We start from the raw sequence: 13,043 nt of genomic DNA on the forward strand, positions 1-13,043 counted from the left end.
GAATTAATTGAATATTTTTTTACAAATTAAAAGTATTTATAATTAAAAACTTAATTAGAATTTTGACTATATATTTTTTGGGAGAAATATTCTATTAATTTAATATTTTAACTCGAAAAAGAGTTAATTATAAAATTAAAAACAGTATAGAGACTTAATTAAAAAGAAAAAAATATAAAAATATAATTATAAATTTAATAAAATTATAAGAACTAATAGAATAATTAAATCATTCATAATATTTTATCTTTAAAAGAAATATATATTTCCATTTTCAAATGCCTGCATGCTGTCACTAGCTACTCCCTCTACACTGTTGAAGAAATTTGTTTGGAGCTACATACCAAGTTCTTTCAACTGCCATGTTAAATTATTCTTTCCCATTTGTTGCTAACTATGTGTTTCTTGTTTTGGCCATAACAGCATAAAAGAAAATCCATGTTCTCAGTTCCATTCTTTTGCTTTATGAATCAGTGTAGAGACTAATAATTTACATGGATCAGCTATGATACAATAAAGGAGAGAGTGTGCCTTGTGTTTGGGTCCCAAACCATATGCTACTTTCCAATGTTCTACCCAGCAACCTTCCTCTTTACGCGCCACAGCACGTGCACCAAAGATTTTGCCCCAAAAGAATATCATTATATCATGACATGCACGGTTCAGAGATACTGGACTCATTCTTCATCGCTTCAAACTAAATGAAATACAATCGACTTGAGTTAGTCGAGTAGTTAACTCATTTGTCCACTTAAACAAGTGTTGGAGATTCGAATTTCGTCTTATGCATAAATATTTGGGTGAACCTATTTTCATATGAAAATAAAATTGTAAATTATTAGATATCATTATAAAAATATTAACCTCAACCTAAACGATTAAAACATCACTCATGTAACTTTTTTTTTTAAAGAAGAAGAAATATCTTGATATAGTGATATAAAATCTTGCTAAATTCTTCTCTGTAATATTAAATTTTACACTTGAAGTAAACAATGAGTTTTACATTTGATGACTAATGAGTGACTTATAAGGCAACATTCATATAATACTACTGATTATTTAATGTTTAGACAAAAAGTTAGGATACTAATCAATAAATAAAAAAAACTCGAGTGAGATAAAATCTTTATTGGATAAATTATATAAAAGAAATAAAAAAATTTACGTATATAGTTTATAAAAATAACTTCAAAATATACAAATGGTAAATAAATTTTTGAAATATTTAAAAATTGATAAAAATAATAACAAAATTACATTTTTATTTGACAAATAATTTATATATTTGATACAAATTTTTGTAAAAATATTTGGATAATTATTTAAAAAAATGCATATAAAACAAGAATAAAATTGAATCTCTAAATCTCTTTTTTTTAAAAAATTTTAGAATATTTACAAAATTATCAATTCTAAAAATAACCATATCTTATTTTTCGAATTATGCGTGTAAAAGATTATATTAAAATTATTCGATCTCTAAATTCTTTTTAAATATGTATATATATGTTTATTTTTAACACATTTTTAAATATTTTAAAAATATATTTGTTATCGATATTTTTTAGATTATTTTTGTTAGCTATATCTTTGTAATTTACCCTTTTTTCTATTTGACTAGTTTTTCTTTTATATAAATGATAGGTAGCTTAGTTAAACAATTGGGTCATCCTCTTGATCTTGACAAATGAAGAGGTGGGGTCAGCTTTACAACTAATCTCATACGAAGAGAGCAACGAGACCAATGACAAGGAGGACCTCATTTAAAAGTGGAGGGTGGTCAACTTTTTCTTCTTCTTTTATATATTTATTTGTTATTTTTACCTTTTTAAAACAAATAATTTGTAGCTGTCGAGTCTGAAATGACGGAATGGAGGGGCCATTAAGGTTGGATACTTGAGTAACAGAATTGGCATTTGGATTTTAAAGTCTCAATCCCACATTCAATGGCTTATGCTAAGCCCTTGATATTTTTGTAACCTAACTAAACCCTGTTGTTTCTTGCTCCTTTTTAAAACATCCTAATTTTTTATTGAGATTGAGTAAATTTAGTTCAGTTTTAATTAAAACAAAGGGAACAGGCAAATGTTACTAACGGCTTTTATTTGATATTTTTGGTCTGCCTTTTCACTTACAATAATCATATAGATTCCTATATTATGTCATTGAATTTATTTGATCCTAAGTTTTTTATGGTAGAAATTCAGATGCAATCGATTTCACGTGAAGTTGATCATTGAGAGCGGTTAAATAATTTGACTAATTTGACTAAATTTTCATCTAACGACTCTCAACTATCAATTTCACATGAAGTCGACTGCACTTGGATTTTCACCATTTTTTATATATTTGTTTTGGATTGGGGACCCTAAGTTGATCTTAAGATCATGAATAACAAATGTGTAAATGTGTTCTTCTAGTAGATATATTTATCAAGGGAAATGAAAGACGAAAAAAAAAAGGAATTCTCAGTACTAAAGAAATTTGATTAATAACTAAAAGTGTTGGTAAAAAGCAATAAATTTTGCTGGTTGTCGAGTTTTTTAATGTATTATTTCAAGTAAGATTTTTTTTTTTTTTAGTAATTTCCAAGTAAGATTTTAAGTTTTAAGAAGAAACTCTCATTCGGATAGTTTTTTGGACTTGAACTCTCATTCGGATTGGAGACCCCTATGTTTTTCGTGGGACGTATATTGGGCTGGATTGGGATAATTAGATTCTAAAAAATATATACAAGAATATTGGGCTTCATTTTCTAACTTCTATAAATGGGCTCTTATTTGGTCCAATAATCGATGGCATTCTCTAGATTCATGGGCTAAAGGCCCAAAATTCAGAAGCCTCACCGACTGAAAGGAGAACCTGGCGGAGGCATGAAGAAAAGAAGAGAGAAAAAAGAAAACAGTTCAATGAACCGCAACCTGCGCTTTTGCGTTGAAAAATCGTTGTTTTTCTTATCCAATTCTGTTCCACGTCTTCATTTTCCACTTTGATTTGTGGAACAGTTGATCGGAAAGCTTTTTCATTCACAAGGCGAAGCTCGATCACCATCCATGGCTTTAGACATCCAAACCTTGGAAGACAGGTACGCTACGCACACTTTCATCAAACCAAAATTGGGCTCTTATGCTCGTGCTTGTGTTCTTAGAAGTTGTTGTATGTGTTTTCTAATTCATTTTTTATTCTTCTTTTTTTGGTCGGTTATTTGAAGCGTAATTGTTGGTTAGTTGCATGTTTTCTGCAAAATTATGTGAATATGAATATCAATGTCCTTGCATAATGATATCATGTTATGATACTGTATTTTCATCTAGCTGTAGCTGATATTATGCATACAGTGCTCATTGTTATCGGAATCAAGCTTGGTTTTGCACATGCTTTTGATTCAATTCGTTGACCATATTTGATTCTTCCCTCCGTTACTAATGAACTTGCTGTTTGTCTTGCTATTTCCAGCTATACTGATTCTTGCAGGAGACATGGCGTTTTGCCTAACACTGCTATTTTGTCAAGCCTGTTCAAGGTCTGTGGTTTATTTAATTGTATTAGAATTTTGTTCTCAACCATTTTTTAACTGTAATTTATTATACAGCATTTTGTCTTTTGCTTCTTCTCTCAATTTTGTTGGTCACTGCTGGTCCCTGCGTGGGGACAGTGTATTGAAGTAAGAAGCTAAACCACACCTGTATTGTGCAGGCTGAGCGAAAAAAGTCCTGCCATGAACTCTGCAGCCTGGAGATTTTAATTGATGACCTTAGGGATATTGACTTTGCACCACTTCTTGATATATGTACGGACCTTGATAATTCCGAAATCGAAGCTGTTGATGTACGTACTGAATCAGCATGTGTATTAAATGGAGCATATGCATTATCATTGATGCGTGCTATTAAACAAAAGCTTCGAGTAGTCAATCTACAAGATCTGTCTGTTGGAAGGGACTTCTTACGGTATATCACGGTGCTTGTCATGGATTATCTTTGTGAAGATGAGATAATTGCTGATTGTTTAGTCACTTTTATATTACAATTTTAGAGAATTTAAGATGCAGTATGAACTTACATATCTATGCCATGTTGGGCCTTCATATTTTGGGTTTTGCCACTTCTGCTTTATCTAGTTTTTCAAATCATTGTTTGAACTTTAGCATATTTCTTTTCCTTTCTATAGCATAAAATGAATCATCCCTGCTTATAATATTGTTGCACTTTTGGGAACTTATGATTTTCTGTTCTCTGTAGTAGGTTTACCTTTGGCATTTACATTGGCAAATTACATAACCATATGAGTTGCTTTATTCTTGTTGATGATATATACTGATTTGGTTTAGCTCTTTATCTGAAACATGGATGGTTCATTTATTATGTGGAGACGTTAACTTGATGGATGCAGTTTATGGAATTTTAGGTTTTTGTCACGTATGGTGCTTCATGACTAATGTTGAGCTTTCATTAGGGATATCTCACAAAGAGGTTTGGCATGCCAAGTTTTGACATTGAAATTTTCACATTTCCGTAAGCTGAACTTGGTGGGGGAGTTCATGCACTTGCACACCCTTAGTCTTGATTTCAGTTCTTCGCTTACCAGTTTCCAAGAGGAATGCTTTAATTGCATGCCCCATCTAATGTGCCTCTCGATGTGTGAGACACGGATTACAAATCTATGGACAACTGTTGCAGCTCTCTCTAAGCTTCCTTCTTTGATTGAACTAAGGTTTCAGTATTGGCAGTGTTGCAATGATGCTGGAATATCTCTTCTCTCGAGCAGTGGGAAGTCAGATGACACTGCAGATTGTAGCCTTCTAAATAAAGCTCCATTTGTTGGTGAATTATGCACTGAAACAAGGGAACTGACAAAACCTAACCTAAGTGCTGAAGATCCATTGATAAGGCTTTATTCCTTTGATGAAAATATTCAAAGCATGGTTGAAGATTCGTCAGATGATAGTGAAGATGACTTTACTAACCACAATCATAGATACTGGCAGTCAGATAGCTTTTCGGGGTGGAATTTACAACTACCTTTTCAGAATGAGGTATCCATAAAATGATTACTGTCAAAATGCATAAAGAGCCCCTTTATTATATAGTTTCTGATGTCTGCATTACTAAAGCTATTACTTCAAAATCGTTATTCATCTTTAATTTTGGCAGTTCATGTTACAAAAAGAAGATGGAGCAGAGTCATCACAAGGTTCCTTTTCAGGGAATATTGCCGATGTTTCTATGAAGTATATGTCTTGTCATACATCACCAATATGCTATGAGAAACATTATAGAGAATTCATGATAGCCTCACTACCAAATTTGAAAATTTTAGATAATCTGCCTATCAGAAAAATTGACAGGGAAAGGGCTAGTGAAATAGTTCCTCAACACTTTGAATACCTTCCGTATAGACGGAAGCAAAAACAGAGTGTTGTAAGTATCTTACAAACACGGGAAATAAAATCTAGCCACAATAAAGTGCATACTTCTAAGTCTCTGCCATCATGTCCTTCTGGAAATTCTCAATATTTTTATACTAGATCACTTTCTGCGGCTAAAATGGGGTCTTCAACTTGGCCTTCCTTGCATCCCCTTTCTCTGTCAGAATGTAATTTGGACAGGAGCTTACGTCCAAGGCAGTTTGAGTACCATCCATCTGACTCCAGCTTGATGGTCTTTGGAACTTTAGATGGTGAAGTAGTTGTCATCAACCATGAGAATCAACATGTTGTGAGTTATATCCCATCACTTGGAGCAATGAATAGTGTCTTGGGTCTTTGTTGGCTCAAGAAATACCCTTCTAAGGTATGTGCTTAATGTATGGAAAATTATTATGCATATTATCTAGTAGCAGCTACATCATGTAACAGAATGTTGACTGTCATTTAACAAGCCTGATAGGATTTGGCGTGATTGTATATTTGTATGCCTAATTATGAGACCCGATAAAAGTTTTAATATTATAGTGTTTGAATGTTACTATATTGAGATATTGTATTACAAATATGCATATACTTATATTAAAAGTATAAAACTAGTAAAACGGAAATTACAAATAAAAATATAATTTCTGTTTAAATATAAAATATAAGTATTTTTAAATATATAATTTTTTACTATATATTTGATATTTCCTATTTGCTATTTTTAATATAAATTATAATAAATACAAAATAAGATGTAATTTAAAGTGAAAATATATCTTATTAATATAAATATTCAAAAGTCTATTATTTCAAATGTAATAGTTTAATTAATTTTACTTTAAATATATTGAAAGAAGTATTTATTTATATATTTAATAATTACTTTTATTATATATAGTTAAAAGTATAATAATTTTATTTCATTACTATTTTATATTTCTATTAACATTATCGTTATGGCAGTAAGGATTACTCGTTATAAGTTATAACATGTATTAATCGAGTGAGCTATCCATTACTTTTAGTTAGTCTTAGATAATATGCCAATCATGTGTTTTTTGTTTGAATGGGAATGATGTTGATGTCTTTTCTTGTTGTATGTCAGCTTATAGCAGGTTCCGACAATGGTTCTTTGAAATTGTATAACATCCACCAGACACCTAAAACAAGAACTAGCGTATATGGAAATTCTAGTGGTGTTACATTTGATGAATTTGACCAGTTGACATCTGTTCATGTTAATGCCTCGGATGAACTATTCCTTGCAAGTGGTTACTCAAGGAATGTTGCTCTGTATGACATCAACAGTGGAAAGCGCTTACAAGTTTTCACTGATATGCATCATGGGCATATTAATGTTGTCAAATTTGCAAATCATTCCCCGTCAATTTTCGCTACTTCCTCGTTTGATCATGATGTCAAGATGTGGGACTTGAGACAGAAACCGATACATCCTTGCTTCACTGCTTCAAGCTCTAGAGGAAATGTGATGGTTTGCTTTTCTCCAGATGACCAATATATTCTTGCATCAGCAGTTGATAATGAGGTAACTTCTACTTATTTAGCATGGTTAGATACTCTGTTTTGCATATGATGTTACTTGGATAGGTTATGCATATCACTTGAAATCCACTTCAGCTTTAATAAAAGATAAACCGTTGGTTTCTATGTACAGAAGTTTTAAATGACTGTCCATATGCTTGTCGCTTTTTCATTTGGGAAAAATTATTTTGTAATAAATATTTTAATTAGACGATTGTTAATTTTTGCAGGTTAGACAACTTTTGGCTGTTGATGGTAGGCTTCACTTGGTTTTTGATATTGCTTCCACTGGAAGTTCCCAGAACTACACCCGTTCATATTACATGAATGGGAGGGACTACATTATAAGTGGGAGTTGTGATGAACATGCTGTTCGTATTTGCTGTGCTCAAACAGGGAGACGCTTGAGAGATATATCACTTGAGGTACATCTATCTTCAAATGAGTGTGCTGCTTTGCTGGTTGTTCTGGATTTGTCTAAAAGTCACAAGAGAGGAAAATATATATTTTTATATGATAGGGCTGGGCCATTTATGAAGCTAACATTCACTTTCCAACCTTATGTGTTTACGTCTCTCCTATTTCTCATGCCAAACAAGAAATGTGTTAAGCTAGCAATGAGATGCACAGAAATGACTAACCAATGTGCATGTTTTATTGAATATTCTTCCATTTTGTACTAATCATTTACTTTCTATGCAGGGAAGAAGCTTAGGAAGTTCCATGTTTGTTCAATCTTTGAGGGGTGATCCTTTCAGGGTAGGTTCTGTTTTTCTTATACCTGTTGATTGTCATGGTTATGCCGAAGTGATCTTGTCATGCCACAGTAGTTCAATAGTTCAGTCATTCATATTTGTAATGTAATTTTTTCTCCTGTGTTTCCCATGTGTGATCTCTTCAGGTATCTCTTTTATACATTCAATAAGTGCCTTGAAGTTTTAGTTGGATGCCTTCTGTTTCATGAAATTCCATTAAGGCATGATTATTGCAATTATTGTTTTATTGAATTTATGCATGTCATCAATTTTTGTTTTCTTAACTATTATTCTTGTGAACAAAAATATTAAGGTTCTTTTAAGGTTGCTTTCTGTGTGATTAGCAACTTTTTATAAGATTCCTAGGATTGAACTGCAAGGCATTGTAAATGTTGTGCTGAAAAATCAGGAAGTAGTTATTTTATATTTTTGCGAACTAACTCATGTTATACAAGTTTTCTTTTTCTATTGTTATTATCAAATGGGATATAGTACCACAGTGTATTGTTAATTTGAATTTTCCTTGTTTCTTTTACTTAATGATGAATGCAGGACTTCAATATGAGTGTGTTAGCGGCCTACATGCGCCCAGGCTCCAAGTCTGAGATTGTCAAGGTTTGTCCCTTGTTTTCTTAAAGTGCATGTGATTATGGAGATGTATTTGTACTTCAATAATTTAGATATTTCTCCATTTTCTTTTATCATTAGATAGATAGTAAAGTGTTACTCTTTTCCTTATTATTTTTGAGTCTTTTTTGTTACTTCCCAAACTGAGAATTGCCTTCTTGTTCATTATACCATTTTAAGACTCAAAAGGTGGAGAAAGGAAATATTCACTTTTACAATTTTCACCCCATTTTTTTATTGTCAATGTTTGCAGATTAACCTTCTAGCATCTGTTGACCATACCAAGGATGATTTTGATGAGCAACGCCCTTTTGCATTCCAAAGTATGGGAGCTTGATATTGGTTACAAGGCAGTAAGTTTTGCGTTCTCGCAATGTAACTATCCAGCTAGTGTAAATTCAAACTTCCTCCTCCTCCTCCTTGTAAATCTTGTAATGACTATAGTTGCTTGCAGATATGACGCGAGGGTTTAAGTTCTTATGCCATTGTTAGAAGTCCTTAGAACCTAGGATATGTTGGGACTAATTTAATTTCATTAAGTTCCAAAGTGGTCCTTCAGATTGGTCCCATGCATTGAAATAGTCATCGAAATCCCAATTACACCAATTTGGTCCCTAATATTGGCAAAAGTATAACATGTTAACCCCCAAGTTTTTCCGTCAAGTGACTCCTCATGAGACTATGGACTAACGCAGTATATTTTTGCCTATATCAAGAATGGAATTGGTGCAACTGAGATCTCGTAGTCTAGTTTAATCCACACGGCTAATCTCAAGAACTATTTTGGAGTTTAAGTCATAGTTTTATATATGAAGCTCGTCTACAAACAAAATTCAATTGATTAAATTTTATCCTTTACTTTGACCTGCTAATTAAATACATACGTCACAAAGAAAAAAAAAATTGAGTGAAATTGAGTAACTGAGAAATAGATTGGTTGGAATTTTAAGTATGAGCAATTTAGTGTCATGTTATTTAAGTTTAAATTATGTACATAATGCCAAGGGGAGTCTTAGAGTAAGGGTTGAATATTCTCTGTGTGATTTTAAAGTTATAGGTTTAAACTGTGAAAACAGCTACTGATATAATTATCAGGTTTAATTACATATATTACACTCTTTGGGGTGCGACTCTTTCTTAGATTCTATATTAACATAATATTTGTATGTCAGATTTTTTTTAAAAGAAAAATTAAGGACATAATGCATAATTGGGAAGAGATATAGACATCCTATTGTCCTAACATTTTGAATTAGGAGGTGATATTTGGTGTTATTTGTGATTTTTAGCTTGAATGTTGTATAACTGTTAGCTATTTTATTTGTTGTTAATTTTTCTGCTGCTTTGCCATACATTGAAATCCCATGTTTACATGGGAAGTACAACTGTTGGCAGAGAGTGGAGATTCCAAACTAAATCCCCAAATAGTTCCTTAGATTCGCGGCTTTTTTTATTTCGGTCTTTAAATTCAAAATTTACTATATTAGTCTTCAAAATTTAATTTTGGGTATCATATTAGTCCTTAGAGCCTTTCTAGCATTGAGTCAGCGAATGAAGTGTTGAGTTGGCTTTAACTCACTACGCTGACATTAAAGTTACATGGTGTTGTTTTGTTTTAGCGGTTAAATAAGACAAAAATAAAAAAACAAAGAAGAATTTATATGATGTGCAAATCGATTTATCTCCTCACATTCTTTAAAATGATCTTATTTTTGTCTTGTTTAAACGCTAAAATAAAACGATGTTATTTAGTCTTGTGTCTAACGTGACAAGTTAAAACTAACTTAACATTTCGTCGACTCGATGCTGAAAAGGATCTAAAGAAAAAGATGGTGTTTAAAGCTAGATCTCGAGAATCAGTATAATAAATTTTAAATTTAAAAAATTAAAATAATAAAAACTGTAAATCTCAAAGAATGCTATGGAGTTAAGTAGGAAATTCCAACTTGTAGACGCAAGTATTATTCACCCGGAGGTCTATATTTGTGGAAATACACTACGGTTTCTAAGCTTCTTCAATGGCCCTGCATTCTCTATTACTGTAATAAATAATAATAATAAAGTTTCATGTGTGAGCTAGCTGTATGGCTCTAATACACAAGTGTTAAATGAATTTGTGCTGTAGGGACAACAAGTGGTCACTTTTATTTATTGTTGTTAATGCAAAACAGGAAGTGCTAAAGCCTAAAATATGTGCAATTCTTGCTTTTGTTCAAAGGTGTTTCAAAGTTGTGAGAGATCATACTACTTTATTGCTTAGTCAGGGAAACCCATGTGCGCTTGTGATGGTTTCTAGATTTTTCGTTATGTTATCTTGAGACGACTGGTGTTTGTATTGTGAAGGTATATCTAGATATAGGATATCATTATTTTGGTTCAAACAATTGAAGGAAAAAATATTACAAGATGAAAGATCCTGAAAAAGTTGGTAAGTAATTGAGTGAGAATGAAGCGGAAGAGGACAAAAGGGAAAGGAAGGGAGCAGAAAGGTTCGTAGGTGCAGAAAACGCGTGGGCAGTTCATTAACCATCGCAGGCTGTCTCCTCTTGCTTAATACAATCCACCGCCTCATTGTAATATTTATTGTATCATCCATGAAGCGCCAACTACTCCTGCTTTCTCTAGAATCTTTATATTTCATTCCTATAGATAAATAATTAAATATATATGAATATGAATGTATTGTCTAATTTATTTCGAAGATCGAAGGTGTGTTTCGTATTAAGCATACTTGGTTTTCTATACGTATCATAATTTGTGGTGAAAACTCAGGTACAATCGATTTTATATAAAGTTGATAGTTAAAAATCGTTAGATAAAATTTTAGTCAAATCAATTAAATTATTTAATGGCTTTCAGTTAGGTTTTCACTTAACTTGTGGATTGTTTTTAAAATCTTCAATATTTTTAACTTTTTAATCCTTTTTTGTATTTTATTTATTTATTAACATAGTGTTATTATATTGGATCAAGTTGAGTTTAGACGAACTAATTCAATTCAGTTGGTGATACTGCACACCTTTAGAAATAATTATAAATTGACTATAATGCGAAATTAAACATGATATTTTTAAGTTATGAAATTTGTTTACGTAACTTTTAATCATTAGATTGTACAAAATCACTCTGAAGGATTTTTTTTTAATTATGCTTCTACTATTTGCCATGTTTTTGTCTATTGTTAATGAAAATAAACTTTTTATTTTTCATAAAAAAGGGTTTTAATTTGAAATTGCACTCATTTTTGTAGAGATTAAAATATATATATGATTCAAAGTATTAAAAAAAGAATTAAAGTAAACTTTTTCTTTTTCTTCTTTTTGGGCTAATAAGAAATAATGATTTAAAGAACAAAAATATTATATATAAAAAATTAATTATTAAATTAGTTATTATATATTTGTATATAAATATACTAGAAGGAAAGATGTTAAAAATCTTAAAATAGACGCTATAAAAAGTTGATAAAATCTAATGACACATTGTACAAATTAGGGTAAAGTGAATTTTTTTATTATTATTATTTTACTGTGGCCAAAATATTTTATTCCGTTACAACAATTTTGTCGCCATGTATGAAGCTGGATCAGTATAAATAAATCCACTTGTAACATTGATACACACCCCCACCCCCTCTTGAGGTTCCAGCCAGCAACATTTGCTGAATTCCTCTACTTTCTAACATACTTTAATTTACCACCAAACTTAGCAAGTGAAAAAAAAAATGAAGCTTATTTTTGTTACACTGCTGCTCTGTTTTCTTCTTTTAAGCTCGTCTTTGTTGGAACCAGCCACTGCCTACGAAGATGCATGTAAGATTTACAGTCACTGTACCTAACCAAGATCTGTTACTTTGTTTATTGTGTTGTTGAATGAGTTTTTTTCTTTCAATGGCAGCATATTGCGGGAAGAAGTGCTCAGATAGGTGCTCTGTTGCTGGGGTTAAAGACAGGTGCTTAAAGTACTGTGGGATTTGCTGCCAAGAGTGCAAATGTGTTCCTTCTGGCACCTATGGGAACAAGCACGAATGCCCTTGCTACAGGGACAAGGTTAACAAGAAGGGAAAGCCCAAATGCCCTTGAAGAATTATGAACTCATCAATTATATATTTAGAATAAGAATACTAGTGTTTATTTGTATCTGTATGTGTTTGTGTTTTGTGCTTGTAGGAGTAGTGTTATCTGAGATGGTTTGGTGTTTATATGTCACCTCCTGATTCCAAGTGTTCTTGTTAGTATGCCAATGTTTGTTGGATGTTAGATTTTTAATCATTTTATGAGGAATAAATTATTATTTGACATAATAATTGATGAAGGTTTTCTCCCGGTTTTGAAATTCTCTTCATGATGTTTGATGTTCTGCAATTTGCAAATAGACCAAACTTTAGTTTCTTTATCAGTGACAAATGAACTTGTAAGTTGATTTATACTTAAATTGTAAGAGACACAAAATTATGTAGAAAAATTTAAGAAATAATCAATAATTTTGGGTGGCTAAATATATCGCGTCAAATAATTAACCATATAGTGAATGTTATACCTAGGATTCTACATAGAGTTGTTAACTTCCTAGTTCGAGATCTAAAGTACATGATGTATCGTATAACAATGTGCATGTGCACACATGTGACAATGACATTGTCGTGTAGCAACTAGCATGTAAACCTGCCATATCTAGAAATAAATGTTTGGGATAATTTTTTG

General features: G+C 31.7%; 2 protein-coding genes across 2 annotated transcripts; both read left to right on the forward strand.

Moving 5' to 3' along the window:
• Window positions 1-2,899: 2,899 nt before the first annotated feature.
• On the forward strand, window positions 2,900-9,448 carry LOC107467504 (protein DWD HYPERSENSITIVE TO UV-B 1). The gene is made up of 10 exons (XM_016086624.3): window positions 2,900-3,088; window positions 3,460-3,526; window positions 3,700-3,953; window positions 4,459-5,038; window positions 5,157-5,795; window positions 6,522-6,962; window positions 7,189-7,383; window positions 7,661-7,717; window positions 8,266-8,328; window positions 8,594-9,448. Exons 1-10 carry the CDS (start codon window positions 3,057-3,059, stop codon window positions 8,675-8,677), a joined length of 2,412 nt encoding a protein of 803 aa, XP_015942110.1. The 5' UTR covers window positions 2,900-3,056; the 3' UTR covers window positions 8,678-9,448.
• Window positions 9,449-11,947: 2,499 nt separating this feature from the next.
• Window positions 11,948-12,646, forward strand: LOC107467260 (peamaclein). The gene is made up of 2 exons (XM_016086298.3): window positions 11,948-12,152; window positions 12,238-12,646. Exons 1-2 carry the CDS (start codon window positions 12,065-12,067, stop codon window positions 12,420-12,422), a joined length of 273 nt encoding a protein of 90 aa, XP_015941784.1. The 5' UTR covers window positions 11,948-12,064; the 3' UTR covers window positions 12,423-12,646.
• The last annotated feature ends 397 nt before the right edge of the window (window positions 12,647-13,043 follow it).

This window comes from Arachis duranensis, chromosome 9 (assembly GCF_000817695.3).
Source record: "Arachis duranensis cultivar V14167 chromosome 9, aradu.V14167.gnm2.J7QH, whole genome shotgun sequence".
Classification (NCBI taxonomy): Eukaryota; Viridiplantae; Streptophyta; class Magnoliopsida; order Fabales; family Fabaceae; genus Arachis; species Arachis duranensis.